This window comes from Typopeltis vanoorti, chromosome 17 (assembly GCF_054136105.1).
Source record: "Typopeltis vanoorti isolate ZY-2024b chromosome 17, IOZ_Tvanoo_1.0, whole genome shotgun sequence".
NCBI lineage: Eukaryota > Metazoa > Arthropoda > Arachnida > Uropygi > Thelyphonidae > Typopeltis > Typopeltis vanoorti.
The window spans coordinates 85,647,572-85,665,531 of record NC_143565.1 but is presented as its reverse complement, the minus strand read 5'-3'; the positions used below and the strand labels follow the sequence as shown (position 1 = coordinate 85,665,531).

Below are 17,960 nucleotides of genomic sequence, written 5' to 3'. Positions count from 1 at the left end.
TGACTGGAATGGACTGCCATTGGAATGTTGTGTGTGCAAGCAGTGTGAATGATTTCAAGAACAAGTATGACAGTTGGTTTGTGTAACATGTGGCCTCCCTCGATGAGTTCCTGACTCCCTGGAGGTCTCTCTTAATAATAATCTCAGTCACCATTAATCCTATCTGCAGCCTTGCAGATGATAACACTCTCCATTCATCCTACTTATTTAACAAATGATACAGTGTTCAGACATCCCAAGCTTCAGGAGCATCTATAACCAGTGCCTTAAAGACTCATGTACATACATACTATCCTTCAATGGGATGAGGAATCTGGTCACCTTCAATGCAACCAAAAGAGATGTTAATTCACTTATCCTTACCCTCGTTAACACACAAATCACCAGGCAGGATTAGATCTCATTGCTTGACTAACATTTACCTCCAACCTCTCTTGGTATAAACTCAGTATCCAAAAAACCGGGCATTCTCTTTTGTTCAAGATGCTATTTTAGACCCATCCAACTTCATCAATCTTTAGAATACTGCTCACATTTTGAGTGGTGCACCTAAAATTTTCCTAAAAATTCCTGAAGCCGTCTAGAGGAGAACAATTTGGTTCATGATCCCTCTCTTACAGATTCACTTCAACCTCTATCTCGCAGATGCAATGTGCTTATTCCACAGGTACTTTATAGTCAATGCTCCACTGAACTGGTAACATATCATTCCTCCACTTTCTCTTAGGGCTGTTAAAACAAGTGCAGCAGCAGCTGCCAATGTCCCTTTTCAGTGCAACTGCAAACACCAAACCTGTTTCTCCTCTTCCTCTTTTATTTTATGTGGACAATTAATCCAACACATGGGACTACAAATGTATAATAGTTTTACAATTTTTGTGCGTTGGATTCACCTAACACAAAGTAACTTGACTTTGTATAAATATAATTAATTCTAATCTGCATAGTATACAGATTAGGATTAATTACTGCATAAACATTATTAATGACTGTAGTTCTGAAAATTATTTTTGAAATTGGTGATGTATTAATTTTTATGTAAAAATCTTGTATATCTTATATTATTTTATGGACCAAAAATATTTCATCATCATCATCAAATTCCTGCCATGTACCCTCAAGGGTGTACAGGATATGACAGTACTACATGAAAAAACTACATCATTACTAACTTCCTATCTACAATTTTCCTCCAAATCAGTCTGTTACTTGTCAAGACTCCAACATTATCAGATCTTATATTTCTATCACCTAAGCACTTTGTACTGTATCAATCCACCTATATCTTGGTCATCCACTGGGTCATTTTCCTGCCAACATGGCAGAGAACACTTGTTTTGCTAATCTTTCCTCTCCCATTCTATTTAAGTGACCATACCATCTGAGATTAGCTCTGCTAACGCATTCCTGGATGTTGACGATGTCAAGTTCTTTCCTAATATCCTCATTTTTAATGTGATATTGCCATTGATGCCATCTGTTCATGCCTATAATCTTTCTCAGGACTCTCATATCTGCGGTCTCTAGTCTTTTGTCAAGTGTTTTACTTCTGACCCAGCTCTCAGATCCATAAGTTAAAATTGGTTTGAACACTGTCTTGTATACAGCTAATTTAGTGTTCCGACTAATTTCTTTCTTATTCCATATGAATTTATTCAATTGACTTCCCACGATACCAGCTTTGCTGATTCTGTTGTCTATTTCTATATTTAGTTTACCATCTTCAGTAAAAATTGTGCCTAAGTAGCTGAAATGTTTTACTTGTTCCACAGGTTCTCCATTCACAACACAGTTGACATTTTCAATGATTCTGCCTATTTTCATTGTCTTTGTCTTTTTATTGCTGACCTTCATACCATATCTATTACAACAGCTATTAAATTTAGTCAGAGAATCTTGCAGACTTGTAGCGAATTTATTTAGAAGTATAACATCATCCGCATAAAGCAAAGAGCTGACATTAACATCTCCAATTTTGATATCAGGTTTAATACCACATTCCTTCATAATGTGATCCATATAGATAATGAATAACAGAGGGGATAATGTACATCCTTGTCTCACACCAGATTTAACATTAAACCATCTTCCTGTACTTCCTTCAATTCTAACTGCTGACTCACAACTCAAATAAAGACTAAGTATTGCTTGATATAATGCCCCATTGACACCATATAACTGCAGCGTATTGAATAGCTTCTCTCTTGGCATCTTGTCATATGCCTTTTCCAAATCGACAAAACTTAAATACAGATCTTTGTTATATTCCCATGCTTTCTCGACTATTTGTCGTAAAGTGAAGATCTGATCCTGACAGCCTCTATTTGGCCTGAATCCAGCTTGTTCTTCACCAAGCTTTTCTTCCACAATTCTTCTCAACCGTTTCTCAAGTATACTTGCATAGATCTTGCCAGGAACACTCAGTAGGGAAATACCTCTGTAATTCTCACATTCAGTTTTATTTCCATTTTTATATATGGGTACTATGAGAGCTCTACTCCAATCATCAGGAATTCGTCCCTCTGTCCAGGCTTTCTGAACTACATATTTATATATTAATCCATTTTACATCAATTGTATAATCATTCATCATTATAAATATAAATGTTAATTTTGAAATTACTGGAGAACTTTTGCAGCTGAAGTGAAATAAACTCATCCATCATAAAGAGTACAGAATAATGGTATAAAAAAAAAATAAGTAAATAAAATGAAAAGCATAATTTGCTTATGTTAAACTACTATTAGTAACTGATTATGTATCCTCAAGGTGCATAGGAAAGCTGTGATAAAATGGTTGTTTTAATTATTACTAGCTTCTTATAAACTATCCCAGGAAGCAACCAACAAACAAGGAAGAAACTGTGTGTTGTCTATATATGGGACTGACAAAGAGTACATGGAAAAAGCAAAAGCTGAGTTAGCAGCTGCAGTCTCATTCCTCTTAATTCCAATGTAGCTAGGAATCCAGCACAATGAACATCAAAATTAAGGCTCCTAATTTTATACAATAATTATAGATCATAAGCATTGGCTATGGATTGCACACAGGAGAGGAGATGGCCTGTAAAGACCTAAACAAGTCTATAAATCATATATTTTTGGTAACAATTTCTTTTATGTGTACAAACATAAGTTGAATGGCATATAGCTCAGTTGTATAATTACAACATTCAAGTGAGATCAGACTGGATGTAATGCAGTCAGGAAACAGCAACACAACCAACAACAATCCAAGATCTCAAACTATGAGTACAGACAGGTAAGAAATCAGGGCTCTGTTTTGTCCACAGTAAACAAATGCAGGTGAGATTTCCTTAGGATTCCTTAGACTGCAAACCTGCCACAGAGGAATGCTATTATGTTCAGGACAATGTTGTCAACAAGCTTATATAATCTTGTTCATGTGCATACCAAAGGAGCAAATGGCAGTCTGACGTGTGCAATACTGAGCTTCCAAAAGGTAAAAAAAAATAAAAATCAGCTAACGCTTTTTTATTCCCGTATACGGGGAGTAGGCGAGGCCATTTAGCCCTATCTAACTTTTGGAGACTGAGTGGGCAGTTCAATCTCCACTGGTACCAATCAGAGATAGATGGCCCAAGGCTATCACTAATTAAGCGGTACACAGTGAAGAGAGACAGCTCAAATGTGCCGCCATCTTGTGGTCCCTAACACAATATATTTAATGTCTGAAATAATGTGGGTTCTATGGTCGATTTCCTTGAGTTTACAGGACGAAAAACCCGAGTTTCCGGGAGGAAAAACCTGCTTGCCCATGCCAGAGATCGACTAACTCGGGAACCGGTCGAAAAAAGGCTTAGAAAAATTTCCTCTAGTCGCCGACTAGAATCGAAACCAAGTCTTCCTTCGTGCGGCCAAGTGCCATGGTGTGCAAACGCCACATCCACTGAGCTACACAGGCTCCTGCTTCCAAAGGTAAAGAAAAAAAAATATTAGCCAGCATAGGATGTTTAGGAAGAGTATTTTTTAAGGAAAAGTTAAATGACAACTATTTCCATTAAAGCAACAGAGCAAGTTCATTTGCTTTAACATAAAGACAATAAACAGATGTGTAAAATGCACCAAATGCAATTTGTATATCCTGTTGATGGACAGAACCAAAACACTGCAGGGTTCTCTCTCTTACAGAACCACAAGCTTGGAAAGCATAATCTTTGGACAAACAAGTGCATAATTTAGGCAAGCAAGGACACTTGATCCCATTTTGCAGAGGACAGAATACAAAAGATATTCGATGTTCTTTTCCTCTTAGTTATGTGAAAATGAATGCAAGCTTTCTGTTACCCATTACTAAGAGTTCACGAAAAGATACAATCGATTGCTTATTGAAGTTGCCTTTCTTCTTCTTCATGTAGCTTCCTCAGTGAGAGGGTGCAGCACCATGTCCTTCCAGTTCTCTCTGTTGGTGGCTTTCCTTTTTGTTTCTGCATAGCCATGTGATCCCGTCCATGATCTTATATCTTCAAGCCATGTCCTTCGTTTTTTGCCTCTTGATCCTTTTCCCATAATTTTTCCTTCTAAAACTTAGTATCCTCTGTCCTGCTGAACCTCTCAGTACATAACCTGCCGATCTCATCTTTCTCTGGATCATTTCTTGTAATAAAGATCTACGTGTTCTCATTCTCTGTAGAACACATGTATTTCTCACATGTTCTGTCCATGAGATTTTCAGAGCTCTCCTATAGCACCACATTTAAAAGGCCTCTATCTGTTGTCTAACTCTCTTCTTGAATATCCAGGTCTCACTTCCATATATGAAAATTGGCCACACTAATGTTCTTATCATTCTTTTCTTTATCTCGATACTCACAGAACTTCTGAGCAGAAGTTTATTTTTCCAGAATGCATCTTTAGTTATGGCTGTTCTTATTTCTTGATCTTGCTTTCCATCTGCAGTAAAGTAGGTGCCTAAATTTTTGTATTGTGTTGTATGTTCAATTTTCATATTGTTTATGAATATTTCTGGCTCAAATCTACTTTCTTTTGAGATTTTCATAAATTTGGTTTGTTTTTTTTTTGCATTAATATCTAGTCCAAATTCTTTACCTTCTTCAATTAGTAGCTGCAGTAATTTGATTAATTTATTTCTGTTTTCTGCTATTAGAATGGTATCATCAGCATATCTAAGATTGTTGTAATTTATATCATTGATACTAATTCCTGTTTTTTGTTTTTCAATCTTTTTCATCACTGTCTCACTATAGATATTAAATAGATTTGGTGAAAAGATACAACCTTGTCTAACTCTTCTTTTTATTTTCACTTCAGAAGTCTCAGAGTTAAACAGCTGCATTTTCTGTTTGGTGTAAATCATTTTTATAATCTTAAGTACCTGATCTTATCTAATATATTGAACATTTTATTATGTTTTATCTGGTCAAAAGCCTTCTGAAAGTCTATGAAGTATATGTAAATGTTCCTATTTCTTTCACATGATCTTTCTATTAGTATTTTTAGTTCCAGGATAGCATTAATGGTTCCCATTCCTCTTCTGAAGCCTTTCTGTTGTTCACTCAATTCACCACTTATGGCTCTTTCAATTTGATTGTTAACAATGGTTAAAATAATTTTGGATGCATGGGATATTAGACTCACAGTTCTGTAATCCTCACAATCTTGTGCATTATGTTTCTTTGGAATTGGTATACAGATAGATGATGTAAAAACTTCAGGAAATTGTATTGTTTTATAGATGTCTTGAATGAATTCCACTAAATAGTTATTGCCAGTCAAAGCTTTCAGCAGCTCAGCTGGAATATTATCACACCCAGGGGATTTATTATTAGGAAGATTCTTAATTAAATGTTCTACCTCCTTTCTTGTGGGTAGAGTGGTATCTGTTGTTATGTTTAACTTAAGGTGTCGTGAATCATCTAACACGTTACCATTATCATCATCATAGAGATCTGATAAGTACTCCACCCATCTTCCATTTATCTTTTCCTTATCAATGAGTATGTTTCTATCTTTGTCCTTGATGTTATTAGACTGTGTGCATTTTGTTTTTCCATTAAGTTCTTTCACTTTCAGGAATGCTTCTCTGGTTTTGTTCTTATTTTGTAATTCTTCTATCTCAGTGCACTGCCTATTTATCCAGTTTTCTTTCAATCTTTTACATAACTGTTTGATTCTTTTATCCTTGTTACATCTTATAAAAGATGAAAGGATAAAAGTTTTATATCATAACCTTTCTTCTTCGTTTGCTCCTCTTTTCTATGTTCTTCTTTCATCAAATAAGATCGATTACCTCTTGGTTTTATCCATGGTTTTTCTTTCTTTCCTCTTGTTTATTGATGTGGTTTTTAGCAGATGTCATGATAGCTGCTTGTAGTCTATTCCACTGAGAGGGTTAGTTTTCGTTTTGCAACTGTGCAGACAGCAGTTCTGAAATATTTTCATTAAATTTTGATTTTATTATCAGATTTTGTACCATTTGCAGATCCCATTTTAGTGCTCGACTTCTTTTAAATTTTATTGTTTTCAGGCGAATATTCATCTTCATTAAGACCAGTCTATGATCAGATCCACAGTCAGCACTTGGCATCACCTTTGAGTTCCATACTCCATTGAAGTAACGTTTACTGACTTCAATATAGTCTATTTGATTTTTGTATCTTCCATCCAGACTTTCCCATGTGTATCGAGCTGTTGGTTTTTGCTCAATTATATGGTAATGTTTTTATTAGTTTTCTTCTCAACAATAAACGCTACACCTCTTCTTGATATTTCACCACCTGACGTATATATTTTATATATCTTGCCATTTGGAAGTTTCGACTCAAAACCTGATGATCCTTTCCAAAATGTTTCACTTATTCCTAGTATACTAATATTCAGTCTCTCCATCTCTCTCATCACATTAGCCATTTTCCTGCATTTATTCAATCCTCTTACATTCCAAGTAGCAATATTCAAGCAATTTCTGCGTCGAGTTTTTTTTATAGCAGTCACGGACTGATGATACCGCAGGACCTGCTATATCACCCTGACACCACCGTTCCAGGCATGTTAAGACTACCCGGGCTTTAATTCTTTTCTGTGTAGATATGCTGCTTTACACAGCATCATTTTTTTACAGAATGGGCCGCCAGAACCATCCAACCCCCAATATAAATGGAGGACCACAGCTGTCGTTGGTTAGCGGGTCCAATGGACCTAGCCAGGAGGCCTACAAAGTAGTGCCACCGACCATCCCCCTCATCCACCACCGAGGGGACACCCCGATGCACCGTGACAGCCCAAGAATGACAAATTGTGAGGTCATCAATATATATAGAGCACTGCTCTACTGTGGGAGGAAGCTGATCAGTGACTGGATTAACTTTGACAGCAAAGAGTGTCCCACTTAAGACAAGGATGAGAGAGAGAGAGAGAGAGAGAATGAATGGGAGATTGGACAGCTCTGGCCCATATGTAGAAAAGTTGAGCTGCTGCTTCTCCGTTATTCACCAGGTAGACATATGGAAAAATGTATTGCATCCATTGTTGAAGAGAGAGAGAGAGAGAGATTGGTTTGGTTTATAGTTTATTTCTCACAAACACAACACAGGTCATACTGTGCCATACTAAAGGTTACAGCTATAAATAAGCAGTTATAGAAAATTTTAAACTATGTCTGTACAAAAATCTAGTTCCTCAAAGTATCTACAGATAAACACTGTTGCAGAGGGCACAGCAACACACAAGGTCAGAGGTTATTACGGTAGTACAAGTAGTTAACAACATAAGTTAATACACAAAATACGCAACACCAAGCCAAGGAATGCAGTATCTACATATGTAAAATAACAACAGATGCTTTTACAGCAGTAGAAAAATAGGCAAAAAGGGATCATTATACAATATGCATGGATGAAAATTAAATTTAGCAATGCAGTATAAACAGAATTACTAGAAGGTACATAAATAGACAAGGTGTTCTACAGCAATACATGATTAATCGAAAAATATACTAGTAAATATAATGCATATACAAAATTTAAGTTAAACAATGCAGTATCTACATATACACAAAATTACTGCAGAGGTTACAGCAACACATGAATAGATAACAGTACAGGTTAACATATACAAAACAAGTCAAGGAAAGCAGTATCTACATATAGTAAGATTACAACAAATGTTATTGTACTAATACATAAAGAGTAAGAAAGGAATTATTATACAGCATATATGCATAAAAATTAAGTTTACCATTGAGGTATTTACATATTAACAAAATTACAACAGGGTGACACAAAATTACAAATACAGGGTGATACAAATTTTGACCAATTATGTATTACTACAGCAATACATAATTGGTCAAAATTTAAACTAATGAATAATATGTATGTATAAAAGTTAAGTTAAGCAATACAGTATTTACATATAAACAAATTTGCAGTCAAATGTGATTGTACAAATTAATTCTTTCTAAAACATTAAAAACATCATGCAATCTGCCTGAGTCTGTTTAGCATTTCCCTGAGCGTATATGGCTTGGTTAGATAGGTGAAAATTTCATTCCTCTCCCATGTAAATTGTTGACACTCTACCAGAATGATAAATAGTGAGATGTGTATTGCAGTTTTCACATATGGGAGGGTCATCAGTTCTCAGTAAATAAGAATGCGTACGGTGACCTATGCTGACCATGGCAAGAACAACCTCCTGCCTTCTCTTTGTACACTGACTAGAATGGCAGTGCTTAATTTGTTCATATAATTTGTTTGTCCATGTTGACTCCCACTGAGCAATTAGCTTTGATCTTATAAGCTGTCTGTAGTCTGTATATGGAACTGTCAAACAGTATGTGGAGAAGGTATGAGCTGATTTAGCAGCTGCAGCCTCATTTCCCTTAATTCCGACGTGGCTGGGCATCCAGCAGAACTGACCATCAAAATTTAGGATTTTCATTTTGTGAAACAGGTGAAGCACCTCAAAGTACTGGATGTGAATTATATATAGGAGAGGAGATAGCCTGTAAAGAGCTCAATGAGCCTGTGTAAATTATACACTTTGGTAGCAGTTTTCTTTTATATGCACAAGTGCAAGCTGAATGGCATGTAACTCTGCTCTATAATTACTGCAGTCTGGTGGGATCTGATTTGAGATGTCAGGAAACACAGCAGCACAGCCAATAGAGGTATTAGTTCTTGAACCATCAGTATAGATGGGTAAGAAATCAGTGTGTGCTTCTCTGTGAGCATTAAACAATTGCAGGTAGATGGATGATGGAGTATAAGATTTCTGTAGCTGACAAAGTGAGAGGTTGCAGGATGGTATGCAAACCTGCCATGGAGGGACGCTGTTATGTTCAGTGTAGCTAATGTTGTCAACATTTATACCAACAGCTTGCACAGTTTCTTTAACATGCATACCAAAAGGATGTATAACAGTTTGATGTGTGTGATATTGAGTTTCCCAATGCAGAGAGAAGATACAAGTCTGCATAGGAGAATCTCTGAGAGATTTTATTTTTAGGGCATAATTAAGAGATAACTGTTTCCATCAAAGTGATAGAGCCAGTCATTTGATTCAACATAAAGACTTTGCGTGAAAGGCACCAGAAGAATTCGTATACCCTGATGATGGATGGAATCCAACCATTGCAGAACCATAGACTTGGGACCCATAATCCAGCTTTGAACGTATAAGTGCATGATAAAGAGGGGGCAATGAAGCTCGATCAGCACCCCAGTAGGGGATAGAGTGCAAAGGAGGTTCAAAGTTTTTTTGCACTTTTTTTTAGTTGACGAATGTGTGCTAGAAATGCAAGTTTTCTGTCAAAGATGAGTCCCAAGAACTTGGTTTCTGTAGCTATTGGAATAACAGTATGTCCCATTCTTAATTCAGGATTTGGGTGATGAGTGCATTTTTGACAGAAGTGTACACAGACACTTTTTTCTGTTGAAAACCTAAACCCATTATTAAGAGCCCACAGAGAGACATGATCAATTGCTTGCTGAAGTTGTCTTTCAATTACCCTCATGTTACGTGAGTGACAGTAAATTGTGAAGTCATCAACATATAGAGCATTGTCTACAGTGGGAGGAAGCTGTTCAATGCTCGAGTTAATTTTAATAGCAAAAAGGGTCACACTTAAGACAGACCCTTGGGGAACACCCTGTTCTTGATGATATGGTTGAGATAGCGTACTTCTCACTTGGACTTGGAAAGTTCGCCTAGACAGAAAAGTTTTTAATAAATACATGGAGGTGTCCTTTGAGACCTAGGTTATAGAGGTCTTTTAATATGCCATATCTCCAGGCTATGTCATAAGCTTTTTCCATGTCAAAAAAAACTGAAACGAGATGTCGCTTCAGAAATGCATCTCTTATACAAGTTTTTAAATGAACCGAATGGTCTAAAGTTGAACGCTATCTACAGAAACCACACTGTACTGAAAAGAAGACTGTTACTTTCTAAATACCACAGAAGTCTGGCATTAACCATTTTCTCTAGTATCTTACAAAGACAGCTGGTCAGAGCAATGGATCGATAATTATTTGCTTGTGTTGGATCTTTTCCTGGTTTTGGCAATCTTTTCCACAGCAATGACAATTGACTTATGCTAAACTCTTCCTCTGCAAGTATCCTATAATGTAATAAGAGAAGAAGATCTATAGAAGATGATGGTAGATGTTGTATCATTTCATAATGGATGTCATCAGACCCTACTGCACTAGGATGAGATTGTAGGAGAACTCTTTTTAGTTCCTTCTTAACAAATGGCTGAAGAATGTTGGTAGAAAAATTAAGCCTTTGTTTCTCTTGCTGCTCTTTCAGTATTAAAAATTCAGGAGAATATGAAGCTGTTGCTGAGATTCTAGTAAAAGTTTCTCCCAAAGTGTCTGCAATAGCTTTGGAATCAACAATAACACTTCCATTATGGTCTAAGGTAGACAAACAACGTGTACCATATCTGCCTTTCATTTTCCGAATTTTATCCCATACAATTTTTGGACTGGTCATTTGATTAACTGATGTAGTAAATTGGATCCATGATTGTTTTTGACTCTGACATCTCACATAACGTGCTTTTGCTCGAGCACACTTGAAAGCTATTAAGTTTGATGTGGTGGGGTATCTACAAAATATGCCCCATGCTCTGTGTTGTTCTTTTTTGGCTGTCTGACATTCTGGATTCCACCAAGGCTTTGGATAGAATGGAAACCAAGATGATGTTTTCGGGATGGAGGCTGCTGCCTAGACAATGCACTCTGTTATATACTTTACTGCTTCATCGATAGGTGTTTGACTGATAGTATCAGCATTAAATTTTGCAAGATGAGAAAAACTATTCCAATCAGCCTGGTCCATTTTCCATATAGGTATTTGTGTGGGTGAACATGGTTCTTGTGAGTACATTGTGCATAGAACAGGGAAATGATCTTAAACTTGTGATCATAAAGTTCAGGTATGGTGAAATTATCAGATGGTGGAACAGACATACATGTTTGAGTTGCTGTTGGCACTTTTTTAATTGTTACTTTTTCAGTATAAGAGGATCTCAGAACAAGTGTAATGGTGGCCAGCTTTTTTTTTGCATCCTGATATGTTTTGTTCTGTTTTAATTTTTTGTATCTCTCTTTCATCTTTCCATTTCTGACATGCATGAGAGTAAGCTGGATGATCTCCCTGACAGTTGACATATTTAGCTTTTTTTGCACAGCAAGATTTGTTACCATGTTCTTTACTACCACATCAGGCACAGGTAATAGAACCATGACAGACAGTTTGGGCATGTCCATATCTCTGACATTTAAAGCATCTCAGCGGGTTGAGGGATGTACATTCTAACAGCTGAGATACCCTGCTTTTACAGATATCAGAGGCCTAGGTGTATTAAAAGTAAGGATGATGTTCTTGGTTGAAACCAGGTGACCATCCCTATGTATCAGGATGCACCTCAATCCGTCACTCCTTGATCTTTAAGCCCTGAACATATCTCCTCATCAGGAACATCAAGGAGATCCCATTTTGATATCACTCCTCTAATGGAATTGAGTGTTCTATGAGGTGTTACTGCGATTTGCATTCCACCCATTGTCGTTGCTCTCAGTAGTTTCTCGGAATGTTGCTGACACAGTGTTTCCATGAGGATATCACCAGATCGCAATTTCTTAACAGTTTTGAGAGGTCCTGCCAGTCCTAAACCTTTTTGAATAAAGAAGGATGACATTTTCCCATTGGTTTTTCACCTGTTGCATGAATGATTAAAGAGGTTGGTACATTCATGTTAGTATCCAATATCTTTTGTTCCTTGCTTCTGTTTCTATATGCTGTATCTACGGTATCAGTACTTGGTTGGGACATTATTAGGATCCCTGAAACATTTGAGGATGAAGGATTCATGCTCAAGGAGTTTTTAGTTTGGCGCCAGAGCTCCCCACCCACCATGGAGCTACACATGGACGCCCACTACCCAGCAAGCAAAGACTGCGCTCAGGAGTGGAACGGCAGGGCTACCCTGGATGCTATACCCGCACTACAGCAGGTCTAGGATCCCGACCCTGGACCATAGGGTGAGAGACTTACTGCAACACCATTGACCCTTGCAGGCAAGCCCCATTAGCTGATTGATCCTGGCTGGAACATCCAGGATTGTCCATCTTGTCAAAGCTGGGGCCAAAGTAGTGCAAGACTACCAGCACCCCCCCCCCCCTTTCCAGATGTTCATGGGTTGCACCGGATGGCAAACACGCCGGCAGGGCGTTGGATCCCAGTGATGGCGGTCTGGAAAAAAGGATAGTGAAAAAGACCCAGGAGAAGCAGAGCCAAGAATAGGGGAAGTAAAGCAAAGAAAAAGAATAAGAATGAAAAGGGCCAGTACCATCAGTGGGAAGTCCCCTCCACCACAAACAGGTGCCCCACATGGAGGGGAGAGGGAGAGAGATGGGGGGGTACACTCATTAAAGTCACCCAAAAGAAGCAGTTGCAATATCAAACTATTTAGGTCAATCTTCAATGCAGTAGTAAATAAATGGAAACTATTTTAATAAGAAATTCTACTGGGAGGTGAATGGCTACCACTTCCAGAGTAATTAAGCTGGAAACTTGAAAGTAGTATGGTTGCTCACTAGGACAAACGCCTTCATGAGCAAGGCTCCATCTCCAGTTTCTCCTTACAAATAATGGTGAAATATCTTATAGTAAGATCCTCACCAAGTTTTAAATAAGTCTTCTGCAGACATACACAAATAGATGGGTTATGTTTTGCAAAAGAGCCCTGATACCACAGATATTTTGGCCAAATCATAGACAGTTACACTTCCACTATAAGAATTTTCCTATTTTTATTGGTTTACACTTCTCTAATTTCTGAGCGCTTACCTTTATCTGGCTGATATTTCTGAACTGATTTTGGGAAGTATAGATGGCCAGTGTCCATCTCTTTCTCTGGAAAAAGTTTCTTGACAAGTTCTCACTGAATGGGATCATTTTGACTTGTTTTTGGAATGAGATAATAATAGGTTGGGAGAACAATGCACTCCATAGAGAGGCACTCACAATCATAAAGTTCAGGTATGCAGAAATTGTCAGATGGTGAAACAGACAGGCTTGCCAGAAGTCCTATTTTACATCGAATTTTGCTGTCCCATATTGTACTTGTAGGGACAGTCTAAGGTCCTGTATTTTTACGAAAAGATAAAATTATAAATACTATGTTAAGCAATTATAACTTTCAATATTCTTTTTGAATAATCCAACTTAAATTGATTTGTAAGCCATAAAAACTGACAATTTGAGGAAACTGTGTTTACAGTTTATGGCGGTGGCATGCCTGTGACAGTCCCTTTCATTGGTCGCTTTTTATTTAGTGTAACCATTTTATTTATAATTCGGTACAGATATATTGCATTTGCTTATTTTCAAAAAATAATATCTTGCCTTTTTCGAATGTGCGATATTGTTATTCTTCTTCTTCTTCTCTCTTCCATCATCTATGTGGATGATGATGAGGCCGAATGAACTCTTTCCACTTCCATCTATCCCGGGAGAGTCCGAACAATTCTGTCCAGTTTGATGTCGCTTGTTGTGATTTGGTTTTCAAGTCCTCTTTTATTTTGTCTATCCATCTAATTCTGGGCCATCCTTTGGATCTTTGGATATAGTTATTACATAAAATATATAATTAAAGGTAATTAAATTTTGTTTCTTAAGCCCTTAATAATGCCAAAACGAAAGTGCGTTTTTGACGATGATTATTCGAAAGAATGGAATTTTATTGCAAAAGGAAAACATGACAACGAAGTTGAATGCAAAATCTGTAGACAGACGTTTAGTCTACAGATTATTGCACATGGGGATGATCTGATATTACACAACACATTAACACTCAGAAACACAAACTGAGCATTTCTAGTTCCAGTTCCAAAAGTATCTATACTTATTTTGTAAAACCAAATACCAGATTCATTTTGTAAAACCAACTCACCAAAATTGTTCCCTATTTGGAAAACCAAATACGGGACACGGGTGACCCATGTCCCGTATTTGGTTTTCCAAAATCCGGCAACCCTAGGAACAGACATACATCTTTCTGCCACTCTTGATATTTTCTCGACTGCCACCTCAGTATAAGAGAATTTCAGGAGAGTTGTAGTGGCTAGCTTTCTCTTGGCATCCTGATATGAGATATTTTGTTCAGTTTTTATCTTTTGAATTTCTTTTTTCATCCATCTTTAACTGCAGAATAGACTGGATGGTCTTTCTCACAGTTGACACATTTAGGTTTCTTTGCAGAGCAAGATTTATTATCATGCTCTTTACTACCACATCAGGTGCAGATGGCAGAGCCAACAGGAAGTTTGGGTATGCCCGTATTTCTGACATTAAAAACATCTTAGTGGATTACAGATGTACAGTCAAAAAGGACAGTTAAAATATCCTTTTGCCAATGCTGGAAGTATGAGTGTATCAAAAGTAAAGATGATATTCCTAGTCAGTACCAGGTGACCATCCTTATGTAATTAGAATGTATCTCATACCTATCACCCCTTGATTTTTTAAGGCCCTGTACATATATCCTTGTCTGGAACATCAAGGAGATCCAATTCTGTATCACACTTCTATATAAGTCAAGTGTTTTATGAGGTGTTACTGTAGCTGATGCTCACAGTGTTGACATAAGATTTCAACAATATCACCTGAATGTATTTTTTTAACTCATTTTATTTTTATTTTATTTAATTATTTTAGGTGAGTTTTTTTAAATAATCCAGAGACCAAACTCTTTCAAGATACTTGTCCTCCAAATGCTGCTCCACTTCACTGGATCAGCATTCATGGAAGTACCTGTAAAACAGACAGTTGAAATGGATCATCTGTGAGAAATTGAGTCAATGAAGGAGGGAACATCTATCAACTGAAATGCTTTCCTCCAGACAGCATCAAGAATTTTTAGAGAAGTTTTAAGTACAGCACCACCCCCCCCAAAAAAAAATGCAAAAAATACTCTAAGAATGGGCAGTTGCAAGAGCAAAAAGTATTGCAAGAAAGAATGCAAGACTGCATTTTGATAATACTGAAGTTGACCAGGTTATAGTCAATGTATAACAATAGCATGGAGATCAGTGTTTATAGCAATTGTTGTACAAGGTCTTAAAGTTTGAGATTTTCAAGCACAGCATGGTTTGTTGAATGAGTAAAAGGAATGGAGCATATTATTATTAGCCAAACTGTGGATAACATTAATGGTTAACAACAGAAAGTCACTGTTGTATAAGAGAAGTTCAAGGGGAAAGTTATCCCCCACAAAATGTGTGAATGTGAAAAACAAAAGGTGGGAGAAAGAAAAAAAAAACTTGCCAAATCTGCAGTCATTTGCCTTTAACTGAGAAAGATCAAGGATTCCGGGTAAAGGACATCATTACTATTTGCTATACCATGCAGCATTTTGCTTTCACTTATGCTTAGGTAAACCGAAAAATCATGCAGTCTCCTGAACTGCAAAGTTTCGCTGCACAGTATTTTTTTAATTGGAATTTTACTCATTCATGTGAATGATATAAAATCTAATGAAGTGATGCCTTTAAAAAATATATCGTGGCAGTTTAAAAAAAAAAAAAAAATTGACAGCAACAAACATAAAATGTCACCACAGCATATATTACTATGTGTGGATGTGCATGTGTGTAAAACACTGCAGGTAATTGTGATAAGCAGCTTGGCATGCAGGAAACCAAATACACTAGTCAGGTCTACAACTGTTTCCAATTTTTCTAAAACAAATATGTAATAAAAATTTCATAACCAAAATACGAAGAGGGGGGGGGTTTGGAAAGTTTTGATAAACACCTAGAACAAAAATCATATTAATACAACTGATATAACCACAAGAAAGAACATGAGGATATAAAAATATAAGAACATGAGTTACTTTCATAACTCTGCTACTAGTATGTTCTTTGTGGTTATATAAGTTTCTTTAATATCATTTCGTTCTAGGTATTTATCAGAACTTTCCGCCCCCCTCGTACAAGTACTCTTTTTAGTGTAATACAATGGGCTTCAATTAGTCGTGTTTTGGGGAAATATTTTGTACTTCGATAAAACAAAACGCGTCTTTAAGAAAGCATCTACACATACATACACACACACACACACATATATATATATATATATATATATATATATATATATATAGATATAAAAGATATCAAATTTTAAGCGATATTCCAAAAATAAACTGTATAACGTATTTCATTGTCTTTAATTATATTTTGAGTAACCCCCACCATAATTAAAATAATATTATCATACGATGAATGTTTGTTTTTCAAATATTACTAAATATAACAGAAGTCATATATACGCATGTGATATATCGCAGCTTACCACACTACCAAATCAAATATATCATTATACTCATGTATTTATATCCCCATAATAATAAAAGTATAACACTTCAATGAAAACAACTTTTCAAGTTTCGGAATTTTCCTTCCTCTCGAATTAATCAAATATTACTCACCTTCTGCCATTTTGAACACTAGTTTTAAGGTGCTTGGAAATGGCGCTACAGTACTTATACGGTATTTTTATTATTATATGATGATCACTCGGAAAAGGAATACAAAAGCGGGATGTAAATAAATATATGTTTATATATATATATATATATATATATATATATATATATATATATATATATATATATATATATATATATATATATATATATATATATATTAATAAAAAGATTTAATGACTAAATGTGAATTACATCCGATATCAAGACACCATCTACAAACAGAACCAAGGTCTAGCGATGGGCAACCCTTTATCTCCTATTTCTTGCTAACATTTACTTGGAGGATTTTGAAACAAAAGCTATATCATCTTTCTCATGTAAACCAAAACTTTGGAAACGCTATGTAGTTGACATTTTTATTATTTGGAGTCACGGCCGTAACTCTCTCTCATGGATTTTCTTAATCATCTCGATAATCAGCATCCTAATATAAAATTCACAGTCGAACTTGAATATGAAAATTCCCTACCATGCTTGGATATAAAACTTTCACGCTGCTCTGGAAAATTTAGAATCTCCATGTATAGAAAACCTACGCAAACTAATAGATATCTTCACAGTCAGTCCCATCATTTTCCTCAACAAAAACTTGGAATTATTTCTACCTTGAGACATAGAGCACGCTCTCTTCTGAATGACCCGATGAACTTCAAAAAGAAATTAATTACCTCTCTCATCTCTTTAGACAAAATGCATATTCTGATAAAACCATTAAAAAATTTCTTCTAAATCCTCCTAGCCGTCGCACTGAAGAAATAACTAACTTTAAGGGTAACATCTTCATCCCATACATCAGTTCAGTTTCCAAAAAATTACCTAAAGTTCTTAAAAAGTATAACATCAGGACCTTATTCACTACACTTGTCTAGTCATGTTCTTTTCTCGAACAATCCTAATGATGAACAGCAGGGTCATT

The 17,960-nt window shown here is 36.3% G+C and overlaps 1 protein-coding gene across 2 annotated transcripts in view; it reads right to left on the bottom strand.

The window, feature by feature from the left end:
- LOC150097593 (protein dpy-30 homolog) overlaps positions 1 to 17,070 on the bottom strand; it is an 88,868-nt gene extending 71,798 nt beyond the window's left edge. Inside the window, exon 1 of one of the 2 annotated variants that reach the window (XM_090406812.1) lies at positions 16,985 to 17,070. In XM_090406812.1, coding sequence (XP_090262938.1) covers positions 16,985 to 16,994 — 10 coding nt within the window. In that variant the 5' untranslated portion in view covers positions 16,995 to 17,070. Of the gene's footprint in view, positions 1 to 13,341; positions 13,415 to 16,984 lie in introns of those variants that run through there. The other variant, XM_090406811.1, reaches the window with a different exon arrangement.
- Between the last annotated feature and the right edge of the window lie 890 nt (positions 17,071 to 17,960).